The sequence below is a fragment of the Podarcis erhardii genome, assembly GCF_964252035.2.
Source record: "Podarcis erhardii genome assembly, chromosome: 3".
NCBI lineage: Eukaryota > Metazoa > Chordata > Lepidosauria > Squamata > Lacertidae > Podarcis > Podarcis erhardii.
The window spans coordinates 51,193,533-51,208,772 of record NC_138507.1 but is presented as its reverse complement, the minus strand read 5'-3'; the positions used below and the strand labels follow the sequence as shown (position 1 = coordinate 51,208,772).

At 40.1% G+C, this 15,240-nt stretch overlaps 1 protein-coding gene across 2 annotated transcripts in view; it reads right to left on the bottom strand.

The window, feature by feature from the left end:
• The window catches only part of AFG1L (AFG1 like ATPase), a 56,440-nt gene extending 41,200 nt beyond the window's left edge, over nucleotides 1-15,240 (bottom strand). The window contains exons 1-6 of one of the 2 annotated variants that reach the window (XM_081857200.1): nucleotides 14,965-15,029; nucleotides 14,843-14,934; nucleotides 13,212-13,435; nucleotides 5,414-5,465; nucleotides 4,537-4,638; nucleotides 2,782-2,912 (exon numbers count right to left, since the gene is read on the bottom strand). In XM_081857200.1, the coding sequence (XP_081713326.1) occupies nucleotides 2,782-2,912; nucleotides 4,537-4,638; nucleotides 5,414-5,465; nucleotides 13,212-13,435; nucleotides 14,843-14,934; nucleotides 14,965-15,014 (651 nt within the window). In that variant the 5' untranslated portion in view covers nucleotides 15,015-15,029. The other variant, XM_081857201.1, reaches the window with a different exon arrangement.

Here is a 15,240-nt window from a genome sequence, read left to right as displayed (position 1 = left end):
AATGCAAAAGGGCTATGCAGGCCCTGACTGTCCATCTGGCAAATGCCATACTGGCTGGTGCACTCAAGGCCCTCTGTATCTGTCTGCTGGGTGCAGAGGGAGGATGGGGGGATCAGCCACCCCTGCTTTCGAACTCCTTTGGTTCGCGCCCCCCCCCCCCCGCTTCTTGTGGGTGACAGGGTTGGATGGTGACTGAGGCAGCCAAAGCTCCTGCTGCAGCAACTTGTGGAGAAGCAGCTTTAGATGCAAGTCAAAGATGAACCGGGCATAGCTGTGCCTAGTGGCAGCTGGAGGCAGATGGCTCTGGAGACAAAGCAGAATGGGAGGCTTTCCCCAAGTTGGCTCTGAAGACGGAACAGGGAGAGAGTAAGAATTGGAGGATGGGGGCTCAAGGTCACCTGCCACCCCTTATGGACATCAGAGGAATGTGAATGGATCTTTCCTCTTCCTCTCTTTGGTTAGTGGCATGTCACCCAGATAGCTGGAAGAGGGAGGGAGGGACTTGCACCTTGGCTGGCTTATGGTTTCAACTGCAGAGAAGCAAGTAGGCAGAAGGTAAGGGGCTGGGAGGGGAGAATGACTGGCTGAGAATGGAAACAAGGTACAGTGGTACCTCGGGTTACATATGCTTCAGGTTACATATGCTTCAGGTTACAGACTCCGCTAACCCAGAAATATTACCTCTGGTTAAGAACTTTGCTTCAGGATGAGAACAGAAATCGTGCAGCGGCAGTGCAGCGGCAGCAGGAGGCCCCATTAGCTAAAGTGGTGCTTCAGGTTAAGAACAGTTTCAGGTTAAGAACGGACCTCCGGAACGAATTAAATACATAACCAGAGGTACCACTGTACTGCTGAAATTCCATAAGCCAAAGTAGCCCATATAAAAATGAGTCAGGAAGGAAGAAGAGCTGTAGGGGAGGAAAGCCACTCAGGCCCGCAAGGGTAGATGCCCCATCCTAAAGGGCATGGTTCCAACCCACACAGGACCTGAAGGGGGACCAGACTGTGGATATTTAAGCAGCATTAGAAACTCCCATTGTTCCATGCACATTTTGCAACAGGAAATTTCATTAGCGTGAGCAGTTTCTGAGCTCTGGGTGCAGTACTGCACCTAAGATTTCAGATTAAAACTGCAGAGTGGAAGGAAAGGAGGACCTTTTCCTGCCTCCCCACTTCCAGCTACTCTCCTAAGACTGGAGAAGAGACCCTCTTAAGAATATTAGGAGGGTGGGCAAAGGAAGGACTAGACCATGTGAAAAATTGACATAATATTTTAGCTGCAGTTCATTTATTTTCAGCTTCGTAGTCTTCTTATAAAGAAAAGCGTGCCTAGACATTCTGTTGTTGTGCCCATAACCTAGGTTTAAGATGCCATCTAGCTCCTAGCTTTCATATCTCAATTTCTAACACTGTATTTAAGCTAAGTCAAGAAGCTATCACAGTAACTGTCCAGGACAGCAGAATCCATTAAATGCTCCCTGGTGGAGAAGACAGCAAGCAGGACACAGTTTTCTGCACCAGACAATGGGAGCTCTGGGTCAGAGCTCTGCAACAGTTGAATAAGGTATTTTTTAAATTAAATACATATTTACATTTAAACAAGTGTATGACATAAAGCACATAATCTGGCAGAGCCAACAGAATTGAACCTAGGCTGGTGTACTGTCTGTCACAGGTGCTGGGGGTGCATTTTTAAGGAAGAATTGGTGTGTGGGAAGGTTTAACAAAGGGTCCACAAAATGCACTTGCCACTACTGTATGCAACCACCTTTAGTCCCTCTTCCCCAGTCACTACCAGGTACTGGTATTTCAAAGGAAATAAGGTTAGGAATTACACTTTACCAGCCAGCCTTTGGTAAACCTTTGTAACTGTCAATTAAAGATACTGTAACCTTATTGAAGCAAATACAAGTCTTAAGGAAACAGTTAACAACTGACTTACAGTGTTTACCTTAATTTACACTTATAGTTTATAATAAATAAATAATATCTTGTAACTTTTACTTATAAAAGTGTGGCTGGCTAAAGTATCACAGCCACTGTGTTACAGTTAAAGGTGTTGATAAACAGTATAATACAGATATATCATATTTGAAGAGAGCAGTTAGAAGGTAAATCAGCTGTGGTAAAAAAAAAGCTAGTTCTCCACATGCTAAAGAAAAAGCGAATTCACTGAAACTTGCCTTCTACATGCACATAATGGACAAAGAGGACTTGAGTCTATCACCTATACATCTACTTGAAGCTGTGGCTTTAGGCCATGTGAATATCTATACAGTGGTACCTCAGGTTACAGACACTTCAGGTTACAGACGCTTCAGGTTACAGACTCTGCTAACCCAGAAATAGTACCTTGGGTTAAGAACTTTGCTTCAGGATGAGAATAGAAATCATGCGGCGGCAGAGCAGTAACAGCGGGAGGCCCCATTAGCTAAAGTGGTACCTCAGGTTAAGAACAGTTTCAGGTTAAGAACGGACCTCCAGAACGAATTAAGTTCTTAACCTGAGGTACCACTGTAGTACAACTTTAGATCTAGAACAGGGCAGCCCACAGCTACAGGCTCCGGTAGAAGTTGCGAGGGGGAAATGTCATACAATACGCTTCCAATACACATGATATTAAGCCAGCAAAATATCTGAGTGGAACAACCAGGGCACCATGCAATTAGATTAGTTCGTATCAGCAAGGTCTTCAAATGGCTAAGCTGAAAAATGTTTTGCCAGTTTAAACTTATTTCCCAGAAAGGAAATTAATGTACTTCTGGTCTAATGTATTATTACCTGAAATTCATCAAAGCACAAGAGACAAGCCTCCTCACTTATTTCAGCAGCTACTGGGGCTATTGGGTCATATGATTTAGCCATTAATCCAGGTTTCCGTTTTGGCAGGGTCTGTTTAAGGCGATGTATTCCTGAAGAGAAGACAGTGCACAGACAATAAGAAAAAACTATTTTTTGGTCTAAGTAAGCCTAAATATAGCATCATGCTTACCCATTAGTAAAACCAGCGATATGACAATTAAGTCAAAAGTGAATTTAAAAATACATTTTAAAAGTTGTCTAGTCAACTTTGTGGAGGTTTATTTTATTTTTATTCAGTATTGCTTTTTTTCTAGACCCTGGATGAGAATTTGAATTACCAAATCACAAAAAGAAAAAGAGCACTTCTGTGTGGAAGTTATAACATTGAGGGGAGTGAGGTAACCACAAAGTACTGGAAAACAAAAAGATAAAGCTTCGTAGGTTTACAAAATGGTGTGGGCTGAGGCAGGAATGTAGCCTTGATTGTTGAAAACTACATCTCAGGAAATGGTTTCAGTTAGCTGAGTCAGACACAGAAATATGAAGGCCTGTGCAACTATATTGAGTTGGCTCACATGTAATATTAAGGCAAACCACGGCTTAGTGTGAATAGGCAAGTGAATAGAGCAAGTGTAAATAAACAGAGAAGCGGGAAAGGATATAAAGAAACTGTGAAGAAACCTCACATAAAGTCCGGGAACATTAAGGACTAAACATTACTAGGATGGGAGGTGGAAGAGATCTGCATGCCAAAGTACAATGAACCCATATTTCATGTTTTGACTCAAAATAACTAAATACTTCAACTACAGGTCCTGAAGAAGGTGCACTGTGGAGAAATCAAACTTCTTATCCCACTTAACATTCCACCTATTACACAAAGCATTACTAAACTTGCAGACAACAAATTACTAGAGAGATGAACTATCATCTTATTATGGTTGTGGGAACACCTCCTCAAGCACACACCTAGGGACAGAATGATGTATCCATCTATTGATACTTTTAACATTTCTGTGGGACAACGAGCACCAGAATAATATTTGTAGAATGTAGGACATCACAGCAATGTGTAATCAGCAACGAGATATTTTAGTCTGCCTTATATATGAATAGGAAGATGTCCGTGGTTGGTTGCATAAGGAAATCACTCATTCTCATTTGATGGCCTTTTCCTATATTCCTAATTTGATATCCAAACATCTCAATTCCATAATGTTTACTTGAGTAAGAAACAGAAACTATGTATCTGTTTCTCACTCTTCCTCCTTCCCCTCCTTTTTTTTTACTAAAACGGTTTTTACTCATTTTCATGTATATTTCTATCACTGAATATGAATGTAACAGGAATGCAGAAGACAGGATCTGCTTTTTAGTTAAAACCAGAAGTCTGTAATCATGCAAATAAATATGATGTAACACAACTGGTCTACTGCCTGCTGATGTCACAGAAAAAGTGAAGTCTACATACTCAAATCTTGGAGTAATTTTCCCACAGCAATTTCTAAAGGAAAGGAGCATTTTGGGATAACTTTATTCAAAGTGAAAGATCAGAGGTCCCCCAGAAACAACCTATACAAATCCCTCCTCTGTTTTCAGATAATAGCGCTCCCTTCTGTCACAGCAAAAGGTTTCAGGGGGAGAAGGATGACAAGACATTAAGAGGCAGACAGTGTTATGAACATGGGACATATCCATACCATACTGTACTGCATCAAAGAGATTTAAACTTACTTTTGTGCACATCTAACATGAAGCCATGAAAATGGACTCTCTTTTTTCTTTCAACTTCTATATGAGAATAAAATATGTCCATCACCATTGTCTTTCCCGTGCCTTCAAATAAAAACACACATACCCAACAGGTTGTTAATTTAAAACACTATGTACTGATTACAGTAATGACTGTTCATTAGCATCGAGCTAATGAAATCATAATCGTGATCTGAACAGTACAAAATCATTATCTTTGGGAAACAAGACTTCAGCTTATGTGGATGGAATTGCTTGTATTATCAGAATCTGAACTAAATATAATATCAGAACCAGCAACTGTAATTATTGCTTCCATTTGAAATACTTTCAGCAGCACACATTATGAATAAATGTGATGCCTCTCTTCTTATTTTCAATTTTTATGTATCAACTACAAATGCAGCCTTGTTTAATCAGACCAAGGGTCCATCTACCAAGCATCCTGTTTCCAATCGTGGCCAGACAGATGCTTCTGGGAAGCCCACATAAGCAGGGCATCGGGTCAGCTAGCTGACTACATTGTATGTAACCCAGCACCAAGCCTTCAGAGGTACACTGCAACTGAATCTGGAAGTTGTTTGAACCAATAGCTAAACCTTAAATTTGATGCATTGCAAAAGGAACCAAATTAATATGGGTTTAACTGTTTCTTCTTCGATGTTTGCCAATAGATATATCTGTCTTCTACTTAAGAATAAAGAAATACACATTTTAGCAGCTCAAGGCAAAAATACTTTGATCTATTTAGTCCCATTACCATCAACAGAATTAACATTTTTCAATGACTAGGTATTATTTGAAAACATATGCAAATATTATATGGGTAAACATTCGGATATACTTCTGATAAACTTACCAACATCTCCATAGACATAAAGGCCTTTTGGGGGTTTATGTCTTGTAAACAACTGAAAATAAAGAAAATTATTCATTATACTTTATTTTGCTCTGATAAAAGTTAAATAATGAAACAGACACAATGTACAACACATATTTATCAGGTACTCTGTCATTTGCAGTAAGTTGAGTCTGGCTTAGTTTTGACTTACAATGAAAATATATGAAAAAACAAACTTTGATAGCAGATGGTGTCCTATCAATTAAGAGCAAGCACAAGGCAATGAATTGACTGTTGGGTTTGGGCAGAGTCCAGATTAAATAGATGACTTTGGGCATCATCATCCAGTAAGCCCAATATACCTCTTCTCAGGCATGCTGCAAGGATTTTAGGGGAAAGGATATAAGGTTGGATGATAACATATACACCTAATAATATCCCGGAAAATAATGTTTAGGCTTGTTTGTTTTTAAAATGTTAAAGTTCCCATTATGTTCAACTAGGAAAGGAATTAACCCTTTAAATTAAAACAGTTATTTCAATAAACATGTGAACCTTGCTTCCTAACTCACCCAACTTGCATTTCTGAGGACTTCCTGTACCCAATCTTTACAGCTTTGTCTTACAGTTTGTGTCAATGTTACTTGGGAAATGTTAGATGTATACTAATTTTCTGTCCAAGACAAGTCTTCAGGAAAAGGACTTCAACTAATCTGAATTTATTTTTAGTTTTATGATGCTGGTATTTTCTCATGGTTGCTTAGTTCTGTACCTGGGAGTACAATTGTCATACAATTAGCCTTTCTGAAGTAATAGTGGTGAGGATGGTGATCTAAAATTTCCCTCAAAACAGAAACCTCATAAATGGTCACCAGTGTCTAGCACTATTGTGTCTGCAACTCAAAATTCATGTTGCAGATGTTTCTGATTATCAAAATATTTTATTGGCTAGTTGACTCATAGCGATCAAACTGCACTTTAGCTTTAGTCCCTGCAGCTAGTATTTTATTAAACACATACCAATAACCACATTTCAAAGCATTTAGAAATAAAAATTGCAAACTAGTACATATCTGCAGCAACAAGAACCACTTCAACACACACAACAACAAAACTCCACAAAATAAAACTATGGCAAATGTCCATAGTCTGTAAAAAAAAATGCTATTAGAAAAATGCAGATGTTTTAAATGTAAATTTATACTTGTCTATCTTTTCAGCTAGTGTGTGTGTGTGTGTAGAAATCAAATACACAATTACATCAGTGTGGCTATTTGCAGCCATGAGAATTACATGGGTTATCTGTTTTTTTAAAAAACAATAATGGATACAGGGTTTTGATCACATAGGAGATATCAGTGCATAGGAGCAGGCATCTGCATATGAATTGCACTTCTTCATCTCACCCCATATGTGCCAAATGGATGTGTGTGTGTGTGTGTGTGTGTGTGTGTGTGTGTATATATATATATATATATATATATATATATATATATTTGCTTTCGTAGATTTTCACGGGTACAGGAATGCAGGTTTTGGTGTCCTCGGGTGTCTTCCCGTGTAAAAGTTGGGGTGTCTAGGCGACGTTTCGACGAGGTCTCACTCGTCATCTTCAGGCTGGTGCTTTCGGCTTCTTGTTACTGGAACAGAGCAGGATCTCAGTGTTTGAGTTCCTATAAATACTGTAGAGGGGGTGTGGTGTATAGCCTCCAATGTTCTGGGCAGAGAGGAAGTTCCCAGGTTAGTGTGCCTTTTCTTCTTTTGTTCCTTAATTACTTGAGAGATATCTTGAGTGATTTCTTGAGTGATATCCTGAGTACCACTTAGGTGGGTCATTAGGTGTGGATTAGTTGTTAAAGTCTTTGTGTCTTGACCTCTTGAACTTTGTGAAGAGTTTTCCTGAGAAGATGGCTGTACTGTACTTAGTTGTGCTCTGGCTTGGCTTCGTGTATAGGGGCGAGCTGTGGTTTTGTGGCTTGTGTCAGCCAGATCTGTGTAGGGATTGCAGGGGGGTGCAGCATCCGGAGGTGCCACCATGGATTGGCTACTGGATGGTGTCTGTAATTCATCTGTGGAGAGGGTCTGGGTTTGGGTCTGGTGTGGTTGATTGGTGTTGGCGTTCTGTGTGCCTCTGGATCTGGTGTCAGTTTTTGTGGGGAGGGCTAATTTCCAGATGTCTGGCAAGCGGGATGTGTCGTCACGCTTGTTCATGTTGTGAGGGTGTTTCTCTATCTCGATGGCTTCCATGATTATTCTCTTGTGGTGATGTTCCGTGTTAAAGAGCAATTTGGAATCTGCAAAATTAATTTCGTGTCCTGTTTCTTTCATGTGTTGGAAAAGAGAGGAAGTTTTTTCTTCTTTTTTGACGGCATTCTTGTGTTCTGCGATACGTGCATTTATTCGTCTGTTTGTTTGTCCAATGTACGTGGCTGGGCAGACTTTGCAGGGTATTTCATAGATCCCTTGGTTTTCCAACTGGATTTTATCCTTGGGGTTTCTGAGGATATTGGCTATTTTTTGGTTGGTGCAAAAGGCTGTTTTGATATTGTGTTTATGGAGGATTTTGCTAATTTTATCTGTAGTGCCCTTGATATAAGGAAGGAGGGCCATGCCATTGTTTTCTTCTGTGTCTTGGTTTTTGGGGGGTGTTTCCTTTTGGATTAGCTTCGTAATCCTGTTTTGCTGGTATCCATTGGCAATTAACACGTTTGAGAGATTCTGTAACTCAGTTGTCAAGTGGTCTTTGTCAGCCAGGCGTTTGGTTCTGGAGATGAGAGTCTTGGCTACGGAGTTTATTTGTGCAGGGTGGTGGTGTGATTGTGCATGTAAGTAGCGGTTGGTGTGTGTTTTTTTCCGGTAGATAGTGTGTCCTAGGGAGCCATCAGGTTTTTTGTAGATTAGGACGTCAAGGAAGGGAAGTTGGTTGTTGGCCAATCCAGTAGCCAATCCATGGTGGCACCTCCGGATGCTGCACCCCCCTGCAATCCCTACACAGATCTGGCTGACACAAGCCACAAAACCACAGCTCGCCCCTATACACGAAGCCAAGCCAGAGCACAACTAAGTACAGTACAGCCATCTTCTCAGGAAAACTCTTCACAAAGTTCAAGAGGTCAAGACACAAAGACTTTAACAACTAATCCACACCTAATGACCCACCTAAGTGGTACTCAGGATATCACTCAAGAAATCACTCAAGATATCTCTCAAGTAATTAAGGAACAAAAGAAGAAAAGGCACACTAACCTGGGAACTTCCTCTCTGCCCAGAACATTGGAGGCTATACACCACACCCCCTCTACAGTATTTATAGGAACTCAAACACTGAGATCCTGCTCTGTTCCAGTAACAAGAAGCCGAAAGCACCAGCCTGAAGATGACGAGTGAGACCTCGTCGAAACGTCGCCTAGACACCCCAACTTTTACACGGGAAGACACCCGAGGACACCAAAACCTGCATATATATATATATATATGGTGGGGGATATAGCAACCACTAAATTGATCAAGGTTCCATCTATATTTCCTAAGATGGAGAGATTCAGTAATGGTGATATTTCTGGCCAGCATTATATGCAATTCCCATATTTATGGCTTTGGAAGAAGCAACCAAGTTTTTGGAACAGGACGGCAGGATGTTTTAAATGCATCAACTATACGTATATAGTCTATCTAATGTAATATTATATACCCTGGTATTCTTAGAAGTACTAATAGTGGTCAGTCAGGCAAATCTATTCGAAAATTAAAGATAAATAAGCTAGCATCCAAAGAATTATCTAACTGGTTTATTGTGCCCAGTGTGGCTTTAAAATAACATTTCTTGAACAGAACTTGCATGGAAAACAACTTTTGAAACTGGGGAGTTTGCTGTACAAAGAAAACAAGCATAGAACCATTAGTAAAAGCCTTTGATCTCACCTCAAGTAGCTCTTTGATATCTATCACTTATATAAAAACGATCAAGCATGCTGAAAATATTTGTCTTTAGATTTTCAACCCACTACATCATTTGCTAAGCAACTGGAGAGAATTATTTTTACATATGCATGTTATTCTAAGCAGAAAAAACTGGTAGTGAGACAGGTCTCATCAGTTTATGTGATTGCATAGATATTCACCATCATATTTCACAAATGTACTAATTTAGTTATTGCTTTTACAATTTTTTTAATGTAACACTAGAGCTGAAACAAATTAAAGTTCAAATTTTTTGATCTCACATGGAGCTGAGCAATTTCTAGACTGTGTTTCAAATAAAAACTGCATTACAGATAAGTATTTTCCTCATCAGTTTGTCAAGTTTCTTTGCCTTTTAAAAATCAGTATATTCAGCAAGCCACACAAGCTAACTATTACAACTAAACCACTTGAAGATTTAATTTAGAGCCAAATTAAACTGTGCCCCAAAATGTTAATTTGGTGGACATTTGCAACAAGGTTTCAGATGTTCTGAAACTGTTTCAGTAATAGTTAGCTGCAACTACTGTAGTAAATTGTGGTGCGAAAATACAAGACAAAATTAGGGTTGTTTTCTAGCCTGTCTGTTTTTTAAGGACTTGTTTTCAAAATGCTTGCTTACCATTATTCAATATACTTAATTATTCAAAATTACTTAATATTCAAACACTGAACAAGGAAAGAACAAAGAAATAAGGAAACAGAAATGGTGATCTGCATTAGAATACTTAAGAACAGAGTAGAAAATTGTGGAGATTGCATTTTACATTGTTAACAGTCCAAATCCAACAGCTCCTTTTTTTGCAAGAAGAGTATTTATAAGCGATCTGGAGTTAAAGTTGAGCAGTGAGGTGGACTAGGTTATAGGTGACACAAAGTTATTCAAGATGGCAAACTTGTAAGCAGCGCCAACAAAAAAAGTACTCCAAAAAAGTCTCCAAGCCAGAAGACAGAACAACAGTGATACACACTGCAGAGAGTGGATGGAAGGGAAAGAAAATCTTAATTGCATGCATGCTGAGAGGGGAGTCAATACTTGTGCTAAACAGAAATCTTTGGGTAACAGAACAACATGTACTGAAAATATCAGTTCAGTATTAAGAGGTAATCCTCATAGCATTGCTCATGACTGAAGCTGTGGGGAAAGGTTGTATGCAGCTGTGGAGAGGATGTATGATCTAATGGCCAATTCCTAATATAGGGGGGTTTTTTGAGGGGAGAATTATATCTTGCATTACAGCAGCTTTGCTTAAAGAAAAAAGAAGTAAATACAAAGTAATAGTGTTAGACTGTTGCTTTAGCTACTTACTTTTTGTTTTTAAAAGTTCTATATTGCTTAACTACATATATTGCTTAACTACAATGGTCTCTATGGGGTATACTGATTTTATACCTTTTCTCTGTTGTAAAATCAGACTGCTGAAATAAAATGCCTGCTAGAATAAAAGAGTATTCAGTAGGTGCCAGAAGCTCAACTGGAAGGGGGCGTGTCCTGACCTCAACTGAAAGAGAGTTCCACAAAATTGGGTCCACAATACTGAATACATGGCTTCTGGTAGATACGAGCCATGGATCTGAGCCACAGGGACGGCTAACAGGGACTTCCCTCAAGTTCTCCGTGATTAAGCAGGGATATGAGTGATTAGGTGGTCCTTGCGGTATCCTGGAACCAAGTTGTTAAGGGCCTAGTAAATTAATACAAGAACATTCAAGTTGGCCTGGTAGCATATGGGCAACCAGGGTGACACTTTTTAAACACCACTAGTGGTGGTGGTCTATATAGACCATTGGTCTAGGAGTGCAAGGTTGCTCATTACAACCTTAGACTCAGCTGCCTACCACTATGTTCTACCCAACTCATCTCATCCACTTTGTCCAGTATCCCTACATATTTCCTACCCTTTTCATATTCACCCTTCCAAGGGTCTTCTTAGTTAATTCCCAATACATGACAATACAAGGGACTACTGACATTTTCCTCTCTGTAGCCTGGTGCTGAAAGTCTAGCAGCAATGATCCAAAGACTTAGGCAGAAGTATCAAAGGCTATGTTTAAGGAAGCTTTTAATGTTTGATGGACTACTGTATTTTAACATTTTGTTGGAAGTTGCCCAGAGTGGCTGGGGAAACTCAGCCAGATGGGCGGGGTATAAATAATATATGATGATGATGGAATCAAGTATAGTGCAATAAAATAATCAATTTCTATCATTCATTTCTGTTTACAACTCCGACAATTGTGTTTTGGCAAAAAGTTCTTTGTGGGACCAAGGTACTGCCTTCTGACAGCAATAATGAGCAATTCTAATGGAGAATCTGTTCACTGGGAAGTGGGGGAAATGACTTTCACCATGATTTTGGAAGCACATAGGCAGATGTACTGAAGTTCATGGAACAGTGGCAGCTAGATTATATTGCACCTCATGCTAGCCTTACTTTATTGCAGGAGAAACAGAGCTCAGAAACCTGAATAAAGCTTGTAGGCCAAACATTGTTTCTGAGAACTGAGATTAAGTTTGGAATAGAGAATGCCCTGCCACACACTTGAGAATTGTGGACATTTAAACAATATGTGTTTAACTGTGAACAAAACTTTACAAGGCATGTACATGGGTAGGGCCTCCCCCTTCAATATGAATAGGTAGGGATTTCACATCTAATCCATAACCAAGTCAGAACAACTTCATCAGTTATTAAGTGACATATTTGACCAGAGGTGGCCAACATGGTGCCCTGATGGGCTCCAACTCCATCTTCCCAGTTCACTGGTCATGATGGCAAAGCCTGATGGGAGCTGTAGTCCAACAACATCTGGAAGGTACCATGGTGGCTACCCCTACAGATCTGATCATAATTACAATACTGGTTTCAACCCAAGAAACATACTGTTGATCTGCCCTCGCCATCAGCTCTTGCCACTAGTACTTTAGCCTGGATTTATAGATTAGGTAAAGTCAACCAACTGCACTTATGCATGATTAAAACCAAAGCAGATTGCCGTTGTGGCAGCCTGCACAAACAAGTGGACATGGGATAGTTCACCATCAACAAAGAAAATGGGATTCACAAAGCATGAAAAAAAAAGAGTAGGGGAATACAGGTAAGGTTTTCAAAATATCAGTGATCAGAGGAATTCAGATATAGAGCACATAGAGCTCCCACATAAGAAAGGCCTTCCATGATGGTTTTAAGCTTCATTTCCCCAATGAACTTGCAGAGCTCCACAGCTAACAAAATCAAAGGGGAAATACTGTCATACCTGGGCTCCATATGTGCACCATATGATTTTGGATCAGAACCCTTTTCAACAAGTATATAAACTGGTATTCTAAATTTGCTAAAAATCATTTTGTGGAAAAATCAACTTTTAACAACAGTTACAGATAGGTAGCCGTGTTGGTCTGCCATAGTCAAAACAAAACAAATTCCTTCCAGTAGCACCTTAAAGACCAACTAAGTCAGTTCTTGGTATGAGCTTTCGTGTGCATGCACACTTCTTCAGAAACATCTGAAGAAGTGTGCATGCACACGAAAGCTCATACCAAGAACTGACTTAGTTGGTCTTTAAGGTGCTACTGGAAGGAATTTGTTTTGTTTTAACTTTTAACAAGTTTCTCATTTAGACAAATAATGCAGTGTAGTGGTCATTACTATTTTTGTAACTGTGAGATGAGGCCCGAAGTCCTAGCTCTGACTCACAGGGTGGTCCTAGGTGTGTTTTCTCAGCCCGTTTCTCATGTGTAAATAAAAATTATTAAATGTTACCGTCTACACAATTGTTGCAATCAGAAGTAAGGGAAAAAAACCTAAGTTGAACATTAAAGACTCTACAGTAATGCCTAGTGACAGAATCTCACCTTTGATAAGATGTGCTTTGGACTGATACTATAGCCTTTAAGGCTTTCATGTAGCTTCTGCAGGCATTGTACAACTTTTCGTTGTTGCTCATCGTTCCTCAGCTCCTCGGCTTTGATCAGAAACTCATAATGTTCTAAAGGTCCATTGCAAATTAACAAGGCTTTGGAATTAGCATCTGCTCGAGTGCCACTGGCAGCTTTCTCAGCTGCCTGAACCGTGTAAGCTGTAAAAAAGAAACATGGGGGAGGTAAATAATGATTTATTTTATTGTCAATGGAAAAGCTTGAAGATTCAGAGACATTCTTATATGTTCAAATATACACATAGCCATATCAGACTCTATTTATTTACTGTGCCTTTTAGTCTAGGAGGTGCCTATTAGGCTCCTCATGCTGCAGTCCTACACACACTTTCTTGGGAGTATGTCTTATACAGACGCTTCAGGTTACAGATGCTTCAGGTTACAGCCTCCGCTAACCCAGAAATAGTACCTCGGGTTAAGAACTTTGCTTCAGGATGAGAACAGAAATCACATGGCCCCATTAGATAAAGTGGTACCTCAGATTAAGAACAGTTTCAGGTTAAGAACGGACCTCCAAAGCGAAATAAGTTCTTAACCCGAGGTACCACTTTATATATGTAGAATGTATAGGATATAATAGGATGTTTTGTTATCTGGTGTTGGGACAGAAGTAGGATAATGAGATGCACTTACACAGCCTGCTGAAATTTCCTCTTCACCACAAATATAAAAAAATGTAGGAGCCCTGTCCTTGTTGGAACTGGCCAGCATAGACAAAAGTCAAATCTGTAATTATCCATTCTTGCTCTGCCTTTTGTTTCATTGCTCAAGTTTGAAATTTTTATTAGTTCACATATAGTATTCTATGACAATTAGCCTAGAGCTAAAAGGAGCTGAAGTCCAAAACAGTTGGAAAACAGGAGATTGAGAAAGGCCAACATAAGCTTTAATGGACTTCAGTGCATTTCACTGGATGCATAAAATGTTTTAAGTTTACGTTACACAGTAAATTCACTATGCTTGAATAAAACACAATATGGACTGAAAGCTTGTGTGCAGCATCTAGTAGATTTTAGACACAACATTTATGAAAATATTTCTAAATATTCACCACCATAAGATAAAATATCAGGGCAGTGAACAAGAAAATATAAAACACCATTAAAAAGAATTAAAATGACTGGTTCATCCATTTAAACAGCTGCAAATGCTTGGCAGCATAAAAATATAGTATAATAATAATCAGAGTTTTTTGTGACAGTATTCACCCGTACAAAGTACCAGCACCTCATTTTTTAAAAAACCAAAAAAATACTAATAATAATGATAAAACAGTGTGTACAATGTTGCAGGGAAGCACTGACATTTTGAATTCTTCAAACTTAAGAAAAAGGCAACAGAAAATCCCTTCATGGTGGACAAATATTCTGAAACATCAGTCAAAAACACTTCTTATCTGAGTATCCTTAAATGCCACAGAGAATAAACGCCCCATATGTAAGGTAGTGTGGTTTGTGTAAAGTTGGCGGTGAAGGGAAGCCCGCAGACCATCTCCAATACATTTGCTCCTGAGGAAGTCGAGGGAGGAGAAGGAGCGCTCCTAGTTACCGGAGGGGCGCCTGGCCAGAGGCGCCTGGGGCTTTGGCCCAGTCACGACCCGCGGCGAGGCAGAGGAGCAGTCGCCGTTTGACAGGCTGCTGCTGCTCCCCGTTGATACGGGTCAGCGTAACTCTGGGCAGTGGGCGCTCAGCCCTCCGTGGCCAGGACCGCGCCTTCCCATATCTAAGCGGCACTAACCTTTCCGCGGGGCGCCGGCTTCAGCCCACCCGGTTAGCAGGAGAGCAGCGTGTCGAGCGGCAGCCCTTAGAAAGCAGCGCCCAGTAACCAAGGGCGACACGGGCGCCGCCATCTTGCCGAGGCCCCCCGCCTATCCTTTTCCTTATGAAGGAAAACTTTATTGAGAAGAAACGGACGCAGACAGCCACGAGTCAGGCCGGTTCCAGTCA